Here is an 18,743-nt window from a genome sequence, read left to right as displayed (position 1 = left end):
TTCACCAGCCTACTGTGGAAGTTCAACCAATCCAACTGTAATTGTGTGCCATTATATTTCAGGAGGGTTAAATTAACAAGCCTATATATTTAATATATAATATGAAAACGAATATAGTCGGCTTGGATTGGTTTATAGAATGCCAAATGTTGTAATGGATGTAGTACTGTACGCTGCATTAAAAGTATATTTTACAACTTCATTGAGTGTTTGTGTTATAAATTATTTTTTTAACTCAAACGTATAAGATCCCGTTAATTCCCGTAAACGACGGAACCACCAGAGGGCAATATTACGTCATTCACCCCACAGCGACGGGAATGCACCTGTTGTACCGGACTTTCAGGAGACATACACAGTCGCATTCTCCCACAGGATCAATTTACCCTCCTAATAGACCGTGAGCCAAGTCGCCTGTGTTTTTTTTATTGATTGTAATCATGGTTGTATCTTAACCGTGTCACTCAGGCTATTTTACACATTTTCCCTCCCGCTTGTTGAAATAAAGGGAGCGGCTGCAGTAAGCCTTCAGTAGTTTTACAAAGACGTCCCCATTGGACCTTTAATAAAGTCGACGAAGCCTTTTTTTCCGAATGAGATTACTGATTGGTGTTGTCACCTGTCAGCCACGCAAACGTCACGACAGAGCGCTCGGTGACTCAGAGTGGACGGGCGAGAGTTTTACCGTGTGCGCCGCACTGGACTTCATCGTATAACCCGTGTGTCAACGTACTGTAGCAACAGTTTGTTGCAGCAGAAAGATAGCTGAAGATTGCAACATCGTTTCAGGGAGGACCCGGGTATTGCGAGTGAACTCAAGAAGGAGGGGTGGAAAGTGACACTTAAAAGTTCTCAGGAAGTAAGGCGAAGCTCCTGCGCACTCGTCATTTGTCATTAGTTTGTTTTGTTGTAGACTGTGTCTCCAACAGAATTGTCTCTGCTAACTTCTGTGGACAAGATGTCAAAACTCCGACCGAGACTTTGTATTCTGGAAAAGGGTGCGGATGGATACGGGTTTCATTTGCACGGGGAGAAGGGGAAAACGGGTCAGTTTATCCGACTTGTAGAACCAAACTCTCCCGCCGAATCTGCCGGTATGCTCGCCGGGGACAGACTCGCGTTTGTCAACGGGGAGAACGTAGAAGACGAGAGCCACCAGCAAGTAGTTGCCCGGATACGAGCCACCATGGGAGCACTGGAGCTTATCGTGGTTGACGCTGAAACCTTAGAATTACTGAAGAAACACAACTTGAAGTGCCGTAAAGAGTTTGCCAGGGAGGGCATCCCGTTACCGAGCAACGAGTCCAACCACGGGGATGATGCCGCAAGCAGGTCCTCGAGAGACTCTACGACCACACCACCGGATAACGGAGACGTCTCCCTCGCTCGGCTGAGCGTGAGCTCCAAGGTAAATTCACATAAACGAGTAGGCTATAAGCTGAAAAAGCACAATTTAAAAACCGGGTGTGGATAATTAGATCACAATGCTCTATACAACCGCAGTTAGGCTACATTACACAACGTTTCTGCGGGGACTTAAGACCGTCTTGCTTCATGGGCTACATAGCCTACATGTAGTAGAGATAATCTCAAAGTTATGGAACTTCAAACAAAACATTTCCGTTACATTAGTTGGCACAAGCAAAAACAAGTCTGTCACTCATTGAGACAATGAAAGCAAGGTGACACAACACAGTGGAATGAGCCGAGGCTACCTGTTTGAACAGACTCATGTTGTGCTGGGGAAACGGGTCGTCTTTCCAAGTGTTTAGTCTCGGCTACAGGTTTGGCTTGTCCAACCAGATGTGACCGGTTGAAAGTGTGCCGTCATCATACATTTACATTTTGTCATTTAGCAGACGCTCTTATCCAGAGCGACTTACAGTAAGTACAGGGACATTCCCCCGAGGCAAGTAGGGTGAAGTGCCTTGCCCAAGGACACAACGTCAGTTGGCATGACCGGGAATCGAACTGGCAACCTTCGGATTACTAGCCCGATTCCCTCACCGCTCAGCCACCTGAGGGAATCAACAGTGAAACATTTATGTCACTGCCTGTATTTATTATTAGATTCAAGAATACGTTTCCCGGAAAGCACGCGGCTCAAGTAGGCTACGGAAATCAAGTGTTGTTTGGGTTTCGTTGGCCGTGTCAGCGTTAAAGTTTGTGTGTGTGCTATTGTTTGTGATACCGAAATAAACACAAAAAGCAGATGATGCTGTTACTAGCCTGCGGTTAAAGCAGGGACGAATTATTAACCCGGGACGACCCAGATGACATGTCAAGATAGGAATGGAAAGTTGAGGGCGAGCTGTCCGGAATCTTGAATAAGCCGCCTACTCTTTCAACCTGTTCGCGCGAGTCACAAGGTTTAGTTGTGATAACGCATCAATTATTGATGTAGTTTTACTTTATATTTTAACAGGTCGTAAAGTGAGAAAAATACGCAACATGCTCATTTCGAAAAATCATCTCCTTCTCAACCCCCCCCCCCCTTTTTTTATTTTCTACTAGTCATCCCTTTATCTCGCTTTAAAACGACTGACTAGTTATGAAATCCCCTTTATAGGTAATTTATTCCTGGGTGTGTAAGGGTCATTAAGATAGACAGAACTTGGCTCAACTTATTTATGTAAGATTCCGTGAGAGGCAGTGCAAGGTCTAGGGCCTGATTTAAAGGCTGCCCACGTTGGCAAACTGCAGCTAAGAATCCAAAACGGTGAACATATTTCTGGCAAGGTGCGTAGGTGTAGCCAGACCTGGTGATCCTTGAGAGGGGGGGGGGGGGGGCAGAGTCTCCTGGCATGTGGATGAACATTGGTTCTCAGTGCTAATGTGCCTCCAACCCTGGTTAATCCTCCAGGGTTAAGGTGACATCCTGTCTGTGTGGCCCACCAACCTGCTGCCTTCCTGGGGCAGGGACGCTTGGACACACCAGCCCTCTGATGGAGGTTCTAGACCCCCATCATGGCTAGCCTGGCAGGTCTGGGTTTTAAGAGCTTCAAATCAAATCAGATAAGATTTGTTTAGCCCTTTTGACAAGCAGTGTCACAGAGGGCTTTGCATACGCCCATAGAACTGCACCTAAACCCTCAGTAAAGACCACTGATGTAAAGGGGTCTAGGATAGCGGCGGTGTTTGAGGGTTAAACAGCGGCGGATCTGACCTCTGACCCTGTCTGAAACCTGTTTGTCTTCCAGGGAAGTGAGGGTTGGCCAGGCGAGTGGTGATATTATTATGGTCTGCCTCTGCCCCCTCCCCTACCACCTCAGGTCTAGAAGGGTTTCCCTGGAGACGCAGGGGGCAGAATGAGCCATTGTGTGTTCTGTTTGCCAGAGGGGGGGAGGAGAGGGTAGAGAGGAGAGAGACGGGCAAGGGATTCTGCCAAGGATGAAAGGAGAGAGGGCTCTCACGACTCGACAAGAAGGCCAGACTGACCCTGGAATACCTACAGCCCTCTTAACACACACTCCAGAGTTCCATACTCACTGTGTGTGTGTGTGTGTGTGTGTGTGTGTGTGTCCGTGCTGAGGATTAAAAACCAGTTAGTGTGAAGGAGCACTTCAATGTGGTTCAGTAATGAAAAGCAGGGTGAAGGAGGGTTCTGGTCAGCAGGCTGTGTTTCAGACTGCGCCAAGCTGCGCGAAACTATACACTATACTTCCATACGCCCCCAGCATCTGCAACCTCCCCTCTTCTCTCTCTCCTCTCCTTACCCTCTCCATTCTTCTGTCCACTCTCCTCTTCCCCTCTCCTTTCCTTTCCTCTCCACTCTCCTCTTCCCCTCTCCTTTCCTTTCCTTTCCTCTCCACTCTCCTCTTCCCTTCTCCTTTCCTTTCCTCTCCACTCTCCTCTTCCCCTCTCCTTTCCTTTCCTCTCCCCTCTCCTTTCCTCTATTCTCCTCTCCTCGTTCCTCTCCCCTGTCCTGTCCTTTCTTATCCACCCTCCCCCCCCTCCCCTCCCCTCCTCTACCCTCCCCTTCCCTCAGGACAGAGAGCAGGCAGGACTGTACTACTCAGCAGCTGTGTTGTTACTCTTTTACAGATGATCACTCATTAGGTGCTTACCTTAGCCTGACTCTTGTTTTCTGACCACCTTAACCAACCTAACCAGGGTCGGGAGGGGAGGGGTTGGGGGATGAAGAGGGGAGGGGTTAGAGGGCAGGGATGGGGTGGGAGAACCTTAGACCTCAGACCTCCGACTCAGATATACCACACACACACACACACAGGAATTAATGGTGCGTCAAACCAACGCACCAAATGACACACGCTCGCCTAGCCCTCCTAAAACCTCATCTTAGCGCTGCTCTCGGCAGGGGATGCAGAAGGACAATTGATCTGCTCGACTTCATTGATCTCGGCGTGGCGACATTGAGCCCCACGCAAACAGCACGGGGCGAAGCCCCTGCGTGAGTCAGTCAGTGATTAAACCTGTACTCCACGCCTAGATAAACCTCCAGCTATCTTTATTACCGTATGTTTCCATGGAGACCTGTATTTTTGGTTCCATGTGGTGACTACCTGATGGTGACAGAATTCAAGTCAACTCAAGAACACATGCACTCACACACACACACACACACACACAAACAAACAAACAAACAAACACACACACACACACACACACACACACACACACACACACACACACACACACAAACAAACAAACAAACAAACACACAAACATGTGCGCACTCTGTCTCCACACACTCTTAGAACCCTTTTATAACAGGAAGACAGACTGAGTTGTGATGATGTATCCTGGTCTAGCCTTCTCTGTGGGTCCCAGCCAGAGGAGGCAACTTCAAATCAGTCTAATGGCACTTTCACTCAGTCTAGATTACACCGCATTAATCTGCCCAAAATAAACCTCTAGAATCTAGAAGATTTATTCATAATCTGGGGCGTGACAGAGATTATAACTGCATTTAGTGCAAGTAATAATGAGAGTAGCTTTGAAGCGCGTGAATGTTTGTGTGTGTGCAAAGTACAGGGACGAGAGGGCGAGAGCATGAGAGATAGTAAATTAAAGAGAAAAATTGAAAAAAGAGTGAATGGCTTGTTATGTACCAGTCTTTGTCAATGAACGGGAGAGCCTTTCAGAAGTAACGCAGCTAAACGGCCTGTCCATAGATGTCTGCCATTCACCAGACAGCCATTGTTTGTGCTATTGTGTGTGGGTGTGTGTTTGTGTGTTGTGCGTGCCACATGGGTACGTGACATAGGCAGAGAGTTTGTTGTACTGTAGATGTTCAGACATGTCAGTGTTTTGGGAGGGAGGGGATACCGGCTAGGCAGTGGTGCTGTCTGATTTGGTTAGAGGCACTGTGTACACACACAAGCACAGAGGCACAACTACACACACACACACACACACACATGTTTAGATAAAGTCTTTCTCACACATACTCACACACATACAAGCTCTCTTTCTCATATACACACACACACACACACACACACACACACACACACACACACACAGGCAGGTGGCTTGAGCAGCGCAGCTGGCAGTTGAAGCCAATGGATGCAGGAACACCTCCACGATCAGCAGAAACCACTTCCTGTCCTCTGGAACGGGTTGCCATAGTGACAGGGAGTCCTGTCGCTGTCGAAAACCAAAAGCACAGCCCGTTGGGCTGGTGTTTTGTCAGCCTGTATTTGTAGAGCAACAGACAGAAAATATGGTAGATACGAACAGTCTGTGTGATATTATCATACTGTATATGACAATATATATGTATATAATATCATCCGAATAAGCCTGTGGGTGAGGAGGGGTGAGGAGTTAGAACAGGCCTGGGGGGTGAGGAGGGGTGAGGAGTTAGAACAGGCCTGGGGGGTGAGGAGGGATGAGGAGTTGAGGAGCCTGTTTCTTAACCCTTGTGATGCCTTTGGGTCACATGACCCAAAGGTTCATAACGAACCATCGTTGTGTTTACCCAATTTTACCCAATACAAAAACAAATAAAAATAATTTTATTTTAACCTTCGCAATGTGGGGGGTCTGAGACAGCCCAACGGTTAAAAGAAAATGCTTCACTTTGTTTTTGTATGCGGTAAAGTTGTCGCAATACGACGGTGGGTCACAATGACTGATGGGTCAGAATGACCCGAAGATAACACAAGGGTTAAACACTGTCTGCTTCCACACACAACACTGTTGACTAAGTCTGAGGGACCACACAAACACAAACACACACACACACATACATAACCTTGATGTAATGACGTCACCTGTGTCTTTCAAGGCCTATATCTCTCTTTGTTGACTCCTGTGGGGTTCATCTCTGTTAACTTCCTGTTATGTGGGGTTCATCTCTGTTGACTTCCTGTCAGGTGGCATGCAGTGCTAGGCTGGCAGTCTCCTGGTGGATGATTATCAGAGCAGTTGTGAAAGTGTGAAGTTCAAGGATGTTCACTCCTAGTTATCTACTAGTTCGGGGGGGGGGGGTTGTTTAATAAAAGAGCAAGCTATAGACCTGTTTTATAGGAAAGGTAACCTTAAATGACTTATTTTGTGATCGGGCGCTATATATATATACCATTATATTAGGGGGGCGCCCCGCCCCCCCAACGGCACCCCCCGCCCCCCCTGGAAGGTCAAGTTAATAATATTTAATTTTATTATTTTTTATATATATATATATATATATATATATATATGGTCTTAGAGTGACAGAGGGCAGTGTTTCCCCTACCATTATATTAGGGGGGCGCCCCGCCCCCCCAACGGCACCCCCCGCCCCCCCTGGAAGGTCAAGTTAATAATATTTAATTTTATTATTTTTTATATATATATATATATATGGTCTTAGAGTGACAGAGGGCAGTGTTTCCCCTACCATTATATTAGGGGGGCGCCCCGCCCCCCCAACGGCACCCCCCGCCACCCCTGGAAGGTCAAGTTAATAATATTTAAATTTTATTCTCTGTCACTCTAAGACCAGACATCATCTTCAGTAACGTACCAAACCTACCCCCCCCCCCCCCCCCCCACACACACACACACACACACACGAACAGACCTGTGACCCTATTACCCTCGCCCCTCTATCCTCCACCCACCCCCTTTTTTCTCTATACCTGCCCCACCCATCTCTCTCTTTTCCAACTTCTCTTTCTATCGCTCTCTCTCTCTCTCTGCCCCACCCATCTCTCTCACTTCTTCCGTTTTCTGGTTTTAGGTCCTGGCTCAGTAGAGATGTTCACATAATTATGAATTTTGTGGTTTTCCGGCATGATGCTCTCAACTCTCACAGAGAGAGGCAAAAAGAGAGAGAGGCAAAAAGAGAGAGAGGCAAAGAGAGAGAGGCAAAGAGAGAGAGGGAGAGAGGCAAAGAGAGGGAGAGAGGCAAAGAGAGAGAGAGAGAGAGGCAAAGAGAGAGAGGCAGAGAGAAAGAGAGAGTTAGAGAGAAGTATAGAGAGGCATGGAGAGTGATAGTGAAATTAGAGTAGGCGCGGGAGCCAGAGTGACGTTTCAGATTAAGCTGTTCCACGGTGAGGACAGGTGTGTATGTGTCCGTGTGTGTGTATGTACTTGGGAGTGTGATCAGAACCAGGACTCTTTAAGTGACAACATCTCAGCTACCAGTGCAACAATAATAATGTCTAAACTACAGTTGGATCACGGAGGCAGTGCTCTGTACACCCCCACCCCTTCACACTCACACTCACACCACACACACTCTCTCAGACTGAAGTGTGCCAGATGGCTGTTGTGTGCAGCCTGGTGAAGCCTGCAGTGTGTGGGCGCTCGTTTGCGATCATCTACGTCTCAGCCAATCACATAGCACCGCTTCCAGGAAGTGGACACACACACAGGAAGTAGAGGGACACAGAGTCTCTCAGCAGCCAGGCTGTGTTACATTTAGTCATTTAGCAGACGCTCTTATCCAGAGCGACTTACAGTAAGTACAGGGACATTCCCCCTGAGGCAAGTAGGATGAAGTGCCTTGCCCAAGGACACAACGTCATTGGCACAGCCGGGAATCGAACCGGTAACCTTCAGATTACTAGCCTGACTCCCTAACCGCTCAGCCACCTGACCCTGTGTTGTATAAAAAAAGTTTAAAAAAATGTCATGTACAAGCCACATACCAGTGGTGCATGTAGAAGGCAGAGCAGGAACCACAGGTTTTATTCATGTGGAGGAAGACACTGCTGGAGGTCATGCACACAGCAGAGACACTCCTATTGATCTGACTGACCAGTCCAGCATGTTCACCTCATCTGACTTTTGCCCTAGTTTAAGAGGGAGGTGACACACCGCCTTGAATTCCTCTCCTCCCCCACTCCCCCTGTTCCTCCTCTCCTCTCCCTCCGTTCCTCCAGCCCCCCTGCTGGTTGCTGTCTCATCGCCCAGGCTCCAGCCCTCAGGGGGCCCTGGGAGGCCGCGCCGGCTGACAATGACAGCCTTTGTCCCGGGGAGAGAGAGAGGGCTGAGGCCCTGATCTCCAGCCAGCTGTCCTGGAGGCCTGGATGGGCTCTAAACACCAGCTCCAGAGAGCTGCCCCCCCCCCCCCCTCTCTCTGTCTCTCTCTGTCTGTCAGGTAGAGGGGGTGGGGAGAAAGAGGAGGTTGGGAGAGAGAGGAAGAGGGGAAGGGGAGAGAGAGAGAGGTATTATCACTTTACAGTTTTCTCTTGGCACACGTTCATCAAGTCCTTCTCTGACCCTCAAGGGCCAAACTGAACTGGCTCTGAAAGAGTGATGGAGGGAGGAGACATAGATGGAGAGAAAGGGATGGAGAGAGAGAGAGAGAGAGAGAGAGAGAGAGAGAGAGAGAGAGAGAGAGGAGAGAGAGAGAGAGAGAGAGAGAGAGAGAGAGAGAGAGAGAGAGAAGAGAGAGAGAGAGAGGAGAGAGAGAGAGAGAGAGAGAGAGAGAGAGAGATGAGAGAGAGAGAGAGGAGAGAGAGAGAGAGAGAGAGAGATGAGAGAGGAGAGAGAGAGAGAGAGAGAGAGAGAGAGAGAGAGAGAGAGTAGAGAGAGAGAGAGAGAGAGAGAGAGAGAGAGAGAGAGAGAGAGAGAGATATATGTCTGTGCTCTCCTCTAAGCCCATGGCAGAGTCTCCTCCCCCACAGTGAGCTAACAGGATTAGAGAGCTAGCTAGGTGGCTACGCTGTTTCTGCCAGAGGCCAGGATGGGCCCAACCCCATACCTTACACAGAGATTCTGTAACATCGCCTTAAAGAAGACCCTCATCATGCCAGCGCTGCTTGCTTATACAGAACCAAACAAAGCCGGTATAATTCCGCCCCGGGTGATGTTACATAGCATGCCGGCGTTCTAGAGTCATAGGCGTGGAGTCAACGCCGTTGCTAGTGTGTGTCGTCCCTCCATGCCAGCTCTGTCTTTTACACAGACAGGATTTGGCTCTGTGTCTACCTCCGCTGCCGGCTTCATGCTGGGACAATGATGACTGTTCATACCTTGTATGCCAAACTGTGAGGCGGCATGAAGGCCCAACATTTCCGCCTTGAACAGGCTGTGTAGAAGGGGCCCAAGATGGCCGCCACCAGGAGGCGCTGACTCACCTGGCTGGAGGTGTGTGTAATGGATGCCCATTAGGGTAGAGATAGTATTTATTGTATGTGCGGTGTCATTTCTTTTTTCGTCAGGAAGATAAGATAATATTGACCTACTTCCATCAGCACTTTAACCAGCTGCATGTGTTCAATGTGTGATATCATTTCAATAGGATCTTTAGCAGAAGCTCTTATCCAAAGTGACGCGCAGGGGGGATTTGAACCTGGGACCCCTTGATCTTCAGTCAAATTCTCTACCACTGAGGTTTACCAGGCCGAACCAGACTGACCCAGCCAGAACCATGCAGACACAGACAGAAGCAGCAAAGCATGTAGACGTTTCTGTTCTGTTTAAGCAATCATGAACTATCTCGGGATTTCATAAACTGCTGGATTCGTTGGCAAGACTTGAAGAGACACGCCCTGGGCAGGGCGAGAGGGACAAAGGTCGCTGTTAAAGAGTGAAGCGCTTAGTAATGATTAACTATAGAGCGTGATAACACTGGCTGTATGTGGGGTTATCAGCTGGCTAGAGACACAGGGAAGAGGGCTGTCTGAGATTATCACCTGGCTAGAGACACAGGGAAGAGGGCTGTCTGAGATTATCACCTGGCTAGAGACACAGGGAAGAGGGCTGTCTGAGATTATCACCTGGCTAGAGACACAGGGAAGAGGGCTGTGTCTAAGGTTATCACCTGGCTAGAGACACAGGGAAGAGGGCTGTCTGAGATTATCACCTGGCTCAAGACACCGGGAAGAGGGCTGTGTCTAAGGTTATCACCTGGCTAGAGACACAGGGAAGAGGGCTGTCTGAGGTTATCACCTGGCTAGAGACACAGGGAAGAGGGCTGTCTGAGGTTATCACCTGGCTAGAGACACAGGGAGGAGGGCTGAATGAGAGATTATCATCTAGAGACATGGAGGAGGGCTGCATGCAGGGTTATCACCTGGCTAGAGACACAGGGAGGAGGGCTGTATGAGGGCTGTATTTGAGTCGCTGATGACGCATTCTCTGTCCTGGTACAGGTTGGGTAACACCCTAACCCTCTAGTCATAAGGCTTTCATTGACTTAATGCCTTATCTGGTCGTCTTTATCTAGCCGTCTCTCTCTCTCTGTCTCTCTCTCTCTCTGTCGCTCATTCTTCCCCTTCTGCCTTAATGTAGGGTTCTCTAAATAGGACTTGAACTGATGGTGGACACGCACTGTCCCATCCTAACCCTGCCTCACCAGACACACCTAAATCTCTTGTCGCTTATCGTGCGTGTCTGTTTAACAGACCAGTGTTTCTCAGTTGTTTCCGGGGGCAGCCATTGCTGTGAGAGTTCTGCTTTTCCCCCTCCCTCCTTTCACATACTTCAGGGTTGTAGACATAAAAGGGAAGTTGCTCTCACTCTCTCTGAAACTCGGGAACTTGGAGATTAATCTGTAGACGTGGCTGAATCACCATTACAATCATGGTAATGACTTGTTATTGGATCGTTTTTTAATTAGATTTCTTTTTTTAATCTGTTGGGTTCAAAGACTGACCTGGTTTTCTGTTGGTTGTATCTTGTCTATATCTGTTCCAACCGGGTGTGTCTCTGGTCTGGTTCTAGATCAAACCAGGTGTGTCTGGTGTGGTTGTAGACCTAGCTAGGTGGGTTCAGGTTCTAGATCCGACCAGGTGTGTGTGAAACAAGTGTCTGACCAAGTCTGTGTGTGTGTCTGCAGGACTCCAGGCCAGAGTTGCGCCCCCGGCTGTGTCGTATGAAGAAGGGATCGACAGGCTACGGCTTCAACCTCCACAGTGACAAGAACAAGCCTGGCCAGTACATCCGAGCTGTGGACGCCGCCTCACCTGCAGAGAAGGCAGGCCTGCGGCCCCAGGACAAGATCATACAGGTGGGTCTCCATCACACACACACACACGTCGGTTTTTCTATCCTAGTGGGGCCCGGCCATTCACTTTCTTTCAAAATGGTCATTGCTAACCACTAACCCTTTAAAGGAAGGCTAACCCTGACACTAATTCTAACCCTAAAACCCCTTGAAAAAGCATTTGAAGTTAGGGGGCCCAGCAAAAGGGCCCCACAATGTCAGGTTTTTCATGTTTTTTAATAGGACATTTGGTCCCCACAAGGGTAGTTAAACAAGACCACATGGGTCACACACACGCATGTATCTTACATACACAGGGATCCTATATACACACACACACACACCTTATATCCATACATATAATTTATACTGTACATACACACACATGCCGATGCACGTATACACACACACGTGTTGTTTACCAAGGTGTGGTCTTTTTTTGTCTGCTGGCGTGTGTGAAGTAATCTCATTACATCAGAGTGGAGTGGGAACGTGTGTGTGTTAGATTGTACTATGAAGAGAACAACAGCCTCCACTCCAGCCAGCACACTCCTTATCGAGGTTGTCATGTGGTATTAAGACTCAGTAATCCACTCGCTCTGTCTGGGGTGCAGAGACAACAGGGCGGGGGGGAGGAGGGTGGCAGGTAGGAGGGGAGAAGGGGGGGCAGGTAGGTGGGTAGATGGGGAGGGGGGCAGGTAGGAGGGGGGAAGAGGGGGGGCAATGTGTTAGACTTATGTATTTTATTAAACATCCAGTGTTTATGCATATTAGGCACTATTTAGACGCTTGGATAGGAAGTAGCCCATACACACACACATTCAAAGTGGTATCAAGCGTGTGTGTGTGTATAAGGGCTCTGTTGTTTGGTGCTGGGAGTGTGGGAGTGTGTGAGATTCCAGACTATCCCCACCTCCCACTGGAATTCCTCAGACTGGAGACACACACACACACTCACACACAAGAAACCGGAGGTCTTTTACTCCTCTGTAACATCACATTCCTATCCTACATGTGTACATGCTAATGAACCCAGAATCAGGGTCACTGTGCTCCTGAGTAGTGGTGGGAGGCTGACATTCTCTCCCTCTCTTTTTCTCATCTCCCCCCCCCCCCCACCACCACCATTTTCTTCCTGACATCCTTCCTTCCATCCTCACGTTCTCCGTCAACCAATCTCTCCCTTGATCTGTCTTTCTATCCCTCTCCCTCCCTCCCTCCATGTGTCTTTCTACCCCCTCCCCCAGGTGAACGGTGTGGGGGTGCAGGACATGCAGCACTCAGAGGTGGTGGGGGCCATCAAGACTGGGGGGGGGGAGACCAGTCTGCTGGTGGTGGACGCCGAGACGGAAGCCTTCTTCAAGAGCTGCAACGTCCTGCCCACCGAGGCCCACCTCACCGGTACACACACTCAAATATACACACACAGAAATGTACACGCACACACACTTAGATATACACACACACAGATATGTACACACACACACTCAGATATACACACACAGATATGTACACACACACACTCAGATATACACTCAGATATGTATACACACACACACACACTCAGATATACACTCATATATGTACACACGCACACACTCAGATATACACACACAGATATGTACACACACACACTCCAATATACACACACAGATATGTACACACACACTCAGATATATATATATATAAATACACACATACAAACTTACACCCACACACAGCAGGCTGAAGAGGGTAATGATTAAACGGGGAGGAATAGGCTGGCCATGGCAACTGTCCACAGTAACCAATGAGAGGGGTGGAAATTCCGGGTTTGACAAGTGTGTCCCTTCACTGTTTCAAACAGACTAGTTTGTTTGAGAAGAAACACAAACACAACAAGGCATTTTATTCCATCTGATCGTCAAACCAACGTATACTCACCCTATAATGATTTTAGCATCGGCACAGACGAGCCTGAATTGACTACAAATTGTCAATTTACTTCTTTTTTTTTTTCTCCAAAAATAAACCCTCGGAAATGCTCAAGCCACTTGTTAGCCTGTATAGGTAGCTGTTGACTAGCTTGTCAAAAGTCCCATTCATACAAGCTGTATAGTATTGCAATTCGATATTCTCGTGAAATTCATCTAGTCGTTAATCTAAGGGATTATGTTAGCCAAATACTGGATATTTACCATCCATACATATGTGCCAAATGTCTGTCTGATTTCGCGCTCCAAACTCACTCATTGACGGTGCACAAGAGTACAGGTATAGGGAAAACATGACATGGATTTCAGGAGAAATAGTTTTTTTTTATGGTGTAAGGCAAGTCGAATGGATTTGGGAAATGGACCGGCTGGGATATGATATTTTTGGAGCTGGAAAGAAAGACGTACTAGCAGTCACATCGGTATTGCCCGCATAACCATACATCAGTGTATGGGGGGACGTGTGCCCCTGTCCCCCCATAGACTTACGCCTATGACACACACACACACAGACACACAAATGCATACACACACACACACACACAGACTGGTCACCTGACTGGCTGCTCTCTGTTGTTCCAGGACCCCTGCCTCAGCCAGCAGTAACCAATGGAGGAGCGTCACAACCTGTGGTAAGGAGTGTGGGTGTGTGTGTGAGTGTGAGAATGGCATTTATGTTCATCCCTTCAGGCCAGCAGCGTGATGCTCAAAGTGTTCTTATTGATAATGATATCTCCTCTTTCTCACCATTTTCACTCGCCATACACACAGACACACAAACAAACACACGACACACACACACACACACACACGCCAACAGACACAGACACACACAGAAATGGACAGACACTCTCTCCCCGCTCCAGGATTAGCTAGGTGTCCTCCACAGATAGCGCCCCAGGAAAAGCCCTACTTATCCTCTGTTGACATTCCTGTGATTACCAGGAGGGTCTGCTCAATGTTAGCTCGAGCATTGAGAAGTTTATCTGCTGTCCAGGACGGACGCACACACACACACACACATACACACGTACACACACACACACACACAGTCCAGCTATTTACTCAGTTTCAGTGGTTTTGGCAAGGTTGGAGTTGCTCCAGCTAGCGCTCCATGGCATTCTGGGAAGAAAGAGAGAGGGAAAAAAAAGTGTTTGTCAGAGATGACATCACCAGTGACCCTTCACCATGGCAACCAGCGCTGTGGACAGTGGGCCAGTGTGCTCTCTCCCCTGGAGGATCCTGGGATTGAAACTCCCACAATTCCTGGTGCCAGGATGAGATTACTAACAAGGCTAATTAACTCCAGCCTGAGGGGGGTGGAGCCAGCTGGCTGTGAACATGCAGCTACAACTGTGCCTCCAGCTCATCCAATCAGATCCAGGATGACCCTTATGGCTGAAAAAGGATGTTGATCAACGGGTCACAGAGAATAACACCCAGGGATTCTTAGATGAGTGACGAGTGTCAGGGCTGGGATGCAGAGTGCACTGCCCCCTAGTAGTGGTGCAGTGGTACAGCCTGCGCTGCCCCCTGGTGGTGGTAGCTGGTAGTCTGAGCCGATGCGTTTGAGCTGCCCTTGGTGGTGATAGGTGGTGCAGTCTGCCCCCTGGTGGTGGCAGGTGGTGCAGATTCCTTGTGGTGGCTGGCTGAGCTCAGGTGTGTTGTGCCGCAGGTGAACGGCACGTCTGTGGAGGAGCCAAAGCCCAAGGTGTCAGTCAGCTCCTCGTCCTCCACCGCCTCCTCCAACACCTCCCTCCCCACCGCCTCCTCCAACACCTCCCTCCCTGCCGCCGTCAGCTCCGCCCCCCCGCCAGCGGAGGTGAGAGTCCAGGTGACCCCTTCCCTCCCTCCCTCCCTCTGTTCCTCCCCCAACCTAATGTCTTCACATTCTTACCTGTTTCCTGGAAGTCTGAAGAATCAATTATATGATTATTCTGTATGTGTGTGTGTGTCTCTGTGTGTATGTGATGTGTGTGTGTGTGTGTGTGTGTGTGTTAGGTGGCGAGAGCTCCAGAGCCCAGCCTGAAGGCGGACAGCGGGGAGCCTGGTCTGGATCTGGGTCTGTCTCTGGCGCAGGCCAAGGAGAAAGCCAGGCAGAAACGAGCTGCCAAAAAGGCCCCTCAGATGGACTGGAGCAAGAGGAACGAGCTCTTCAGCAACCTGTAGACCATCCCTCTATCCATCCCTCTATCCATCCATCCCTCCCTTCATCCATCCCTCTTGTCTCTCTCTCCCTCAGTCTGTCTTTTTGTCTCTCTCTCTCTCTCTGTCTGTCTTTGTCTTTCTCCCTCAGTCTGTCTTTTTGTCTCTCTCTCTCTCTGTCTGTCTTTGTCTTTCTCCCTCAGTCTGTCTTTATGTCTCTCTCTCTCCCTCAGTCTGTCTTTTTGTCTCTCTCTTTCTTTGTCTTTCTCCCTCAGTCTGTCTTTATGTCTCTCTCTCCCTCAGTCTGTCTTTGTCTCTCTCTCTCTCCCTCAGTATGTCTTTATGTCTCTCTCCGCCTTTCTTTGGACGGTCTGACGTCATGAAGAAAGCTGTAAATGAATGTCCACATCCTTTGTTGTGCTCAAATATTTTATCACACATACACACACACACACACACACACACTTGCCAACCCACACATAAAGCAGTGTTATGTTTTTCATGATTCCGTGATTGCCATCACATGCTAATTTAGGGTCCGTCCTCGTTATGTAAGATTGTTGACATGTAGCTCCGAAGGGTAATGATTTAAAATGTCCAAATATATTGTAATGAAGATGAGATTAAAGCTGACGTATGATTTATTCTGTTAGGCAGAATACAAAGCTTGAGGATGCAGGGAAAACAAGGGGTGAAGTGATGAGTATTTAATCTAGTGATAGAATGTATCCACTTAGTATTGTGAATAGAGACGTGTATGATTTGAAAGTTGTCCTTATTTGATTGGAAGTCTGATAAACGGCCGGTTGTAAGGCTTTTGCTCTTAAATGACTTTGTCACAACAGTCAATATATATTGGTGATGCATTCATCACTGGTCCAGTTGGATAGATTTCAGAACGACCAAACAGATGCATGACAGTGTGTGCCTCCTACTAGTGCTTTCATATCGGTTCTAAGTTTGTCAGACTACCTTTGTGATTTGTGATGTCAGAGACCAGGCTGTGTTAGTGATGCCCAGGCATGCATGTGACGCCAGACAGAGCCACCGTTCTGAGTGTCACAATGACAGGAAGTCAGGTCCTCAGCTCTGAAGGTTCTAGAATCCCTGTGAAGTTCTGGGTGATCATTCCGGATTAAACCCTCCTGCTGTTCTTATGATACTGTGAGCATTTCTGAGTCCAACACCTGTCTAGAAAATCTTGTGTCCGGAGTCCCCCCCCCCCTCCTCGATATCACAATCCCAATTTAGCCGTTGGCCTGTCCAGTGTCCTAGCATGTTCTAAAGAGAAAAATACATGAGATGAGATTATTTTTCATAAAGGTTTTCTTTTTATTAGATTTGTACATAAATGATATCAGAAGAAAAGTGTCATTTGAAGCGTGTTGTGGAGGAGTCTGTCGAGGGGGTAGAGGACACGCTAGGGTCCCGGTTACCATGGGAGACACCGTGGAGCCTCCAGTTCACCCTGTACACGCTACTGTACTCGACTGTACTCTGCTTGGAAGGGCACCGATGAGGAATAATAAAACATTTGGGAATCAACCGTCTTCTTTCCTTATATCTTGTTCTGCTTGTCTGCCTCTACTGTTAACAAGGAGGGACATAAAAGAAACTAACATTCAGCCATGGTGTTGTCTGTTTCACTGCACAGCTGACTGGAGGCCCGGAGATTATCAGTAAACAAGTTGAAGGCCTATAAAACTCTTCAGACAAGCAACTGGAAGGAGGGTTTGTTGTTGCCGCTGTAGAGCGAGTTCCTGGGGAAACGTTTTCAGGGTGTAATGAAGGTCAGACAAGTCCTGTTCTGTCTGAGATGTTTCTGGTAGTCACACAGTACGGGAGGGGGGAGGAGTGGGGGGAATCTCACAGTAAATCCTATTTCTTAGGAGCCCTGAGGCTACGGTTTCCAAACAGTCCAACTTTCCAGAAGTGTTATGAGAAACCACAGATCTGACCTCCCCGTCTCGAATGATACCTCCTCTCTCTCTCCCCCTGAGGGCCACAGCTCTCAGAAAACACTGCTTCGTTTATCCTGTATACTGACCAGAAGAGCAGCAGTCCTTTGTGAAAGGCCCACCGTTCCTCGAGTCACAATCCAACATGTTCTGAGAGCATGGAGGTCTAAAGGTTCTAGAACTGCTAGAAGCTCTGGATGAACACATTTTCCTTTGTTCCTTTAAATTCAGGAGTATATTGCAACATATATAACTTCATACTCAGTAATATAACAATTAGAGGTCTTATTATATCACAACATAATTGTGATAACAATAGCAGTAACAACAAAATATCTAACAAAATACTTCCAAACAGATAAAATATAGAATATCAAATGTTAATATATTTACAATGTCTGTCTCTTTTCATGACACTCATTTAGACATTAGTGTAAGTTCTCCTTCAGGTAAAAATGAGCTAAGTATAAACATGACTCAGTCATTTAGAGATGAAAGACTATCTCTGTCATATAGAGGCTATCTCAGCTTGGACACCATTGACAACACATTAGGACATAATATACTTTAGCTATACTATTACAATATTAGATTTACTGTTATACAATTAGTTATGTAAAAATAATCACTTTGGTGGTGGAACATTTCATCCCCAAACTTTAGATGAGAGGAATGCCACTTGTGTCGCACACACACACATACACACACACACAAATCCTGACAGATGAAATCTCAGGGCCTTGTATACCTGGGAGTGTTTTGTTATGATGCCATATCTGTAGTCCAGCCTTTGATCCAAGCTCATGGGAAAAGTCCCTGTGTGTGAGTGTGTGCGTGTGAGAAAGAATATGTGTGTGTATATGTGCGTGTGTGTGATTGAGTGAGTGAATGTGTGTGTGTGTCTGCGCGCGTGTGTGGTGGATCTTTCTACACATGCCCTTTTTTATGATTTCCTCTGAATTTCAACTGAAGCATTTAGCCCAGGGACACACCTGGGACTGCTGTTGTTGGAGCATGAACAGAGAGGAACAGACGCCCGCGTACACACACACACACACACCGCTTTCATATTGCGTTCTGAAGAAGCCGCTAGAAGCAGGTCTTCTCTGAGAGGAGGAGGGGCAGGAAGGCTTCAGTCCAGCATGGCGTCCAGCTGGTCAGCCAGGTCATCAAACATGTTTCCGATGTCGTCTAGAATGTTCCCTGCTGCCTCCACGGTGCTGCTATCATTGTCAACACACACACACAGTGTTAGAACCTTTGTGTGCATGTGTGTGAGAA

The 18,743-nt window shown here is 47.9% G+C and overlaps 2 protein-coding genes across 8 annotated transcripts in view; one reads left to right on the top strand and one right to left on the bottom strand.

Moving 5' to 3' along the window:
* Positions 1 to 599: 599 nt before the first annotated feature.
* Positions 600 to 17,049, top strand: nherf1a (NHERF family PDZ scaffold protein 1a). Of its 3 annotated transcripts, none has more exons than XM_062475555.1 (6): positions 600 to 1,408; positions 11,240 to 11,410; positions 12,634 to 12,787; positions 13,942 to 13,991; positions 15,035 to 15,193; positions 15,361 to 17,049. In XM_062475555.1, the coding sequence occupies exons 1-6, from the start codon at positions 959 to 961 to the stop codon at positions 15,526 to 15,528; spliced, it is 1,152 nt and encodes a 383-aa protein (XP_062331539.1). In that variant the 5' UTR covers positions 600 to 958; the 3' UTR covers positions 15,529 to 17,049. The 3 variants fall into 3 exon arrangements, with proteins under 3 accessions (XP_062331539.1, XP_062331540.1, XP_062331541.1); XM_062475556.1 differs by having other exon boundaries at positions 605 to 1,408; positions 15,035 to 15,181; XM_062475557.1 differs by lacking the exon at positions 15,035 to 15,193 and having other exon boundaries at positions 607 to 1,408.
* caskin2 (CASK interacting protein 2) overlaps positions 15,947 to 18,743 on the bottom strand; it is a 29,361-nt gene continuing 26,564 nt past the window's right edge. For all 5 annotated transcript variants that reach the window (XM_062475550.1, XM_062475553.1, XM_062475554.1 and 2 more), the window contains one exon: positions 15,947 to 18,685. In XM_062475550.1, coding sequence (XP_062331534.1) covers positions 18,595 to 18,685 — 91 coding nt within the window. In that variant the 3' untranslated portion in view covers positions 15,947 to 18,594. The remainder of the gene's footprint in view (positions 18,686 to 18,743) is intronic.

Source organism: Osmerus eperlanus, chromosome 12 (assembly GCF_963692335.1).
Source record: "Osmerus eperlanus chromosome 12, fOsmEpe2.1, whole genome shotgun sequence".
NCBI classification, from domain to species: Eukaryota; Metazoa; Chordata; class Actinopteri; order Osmeriformes; family Osmeridae; genus Osmerus; species Osmerus eperlanus.
This window is presented reverse-complemented; position numbering and strand designations above follow the sequence as displayed.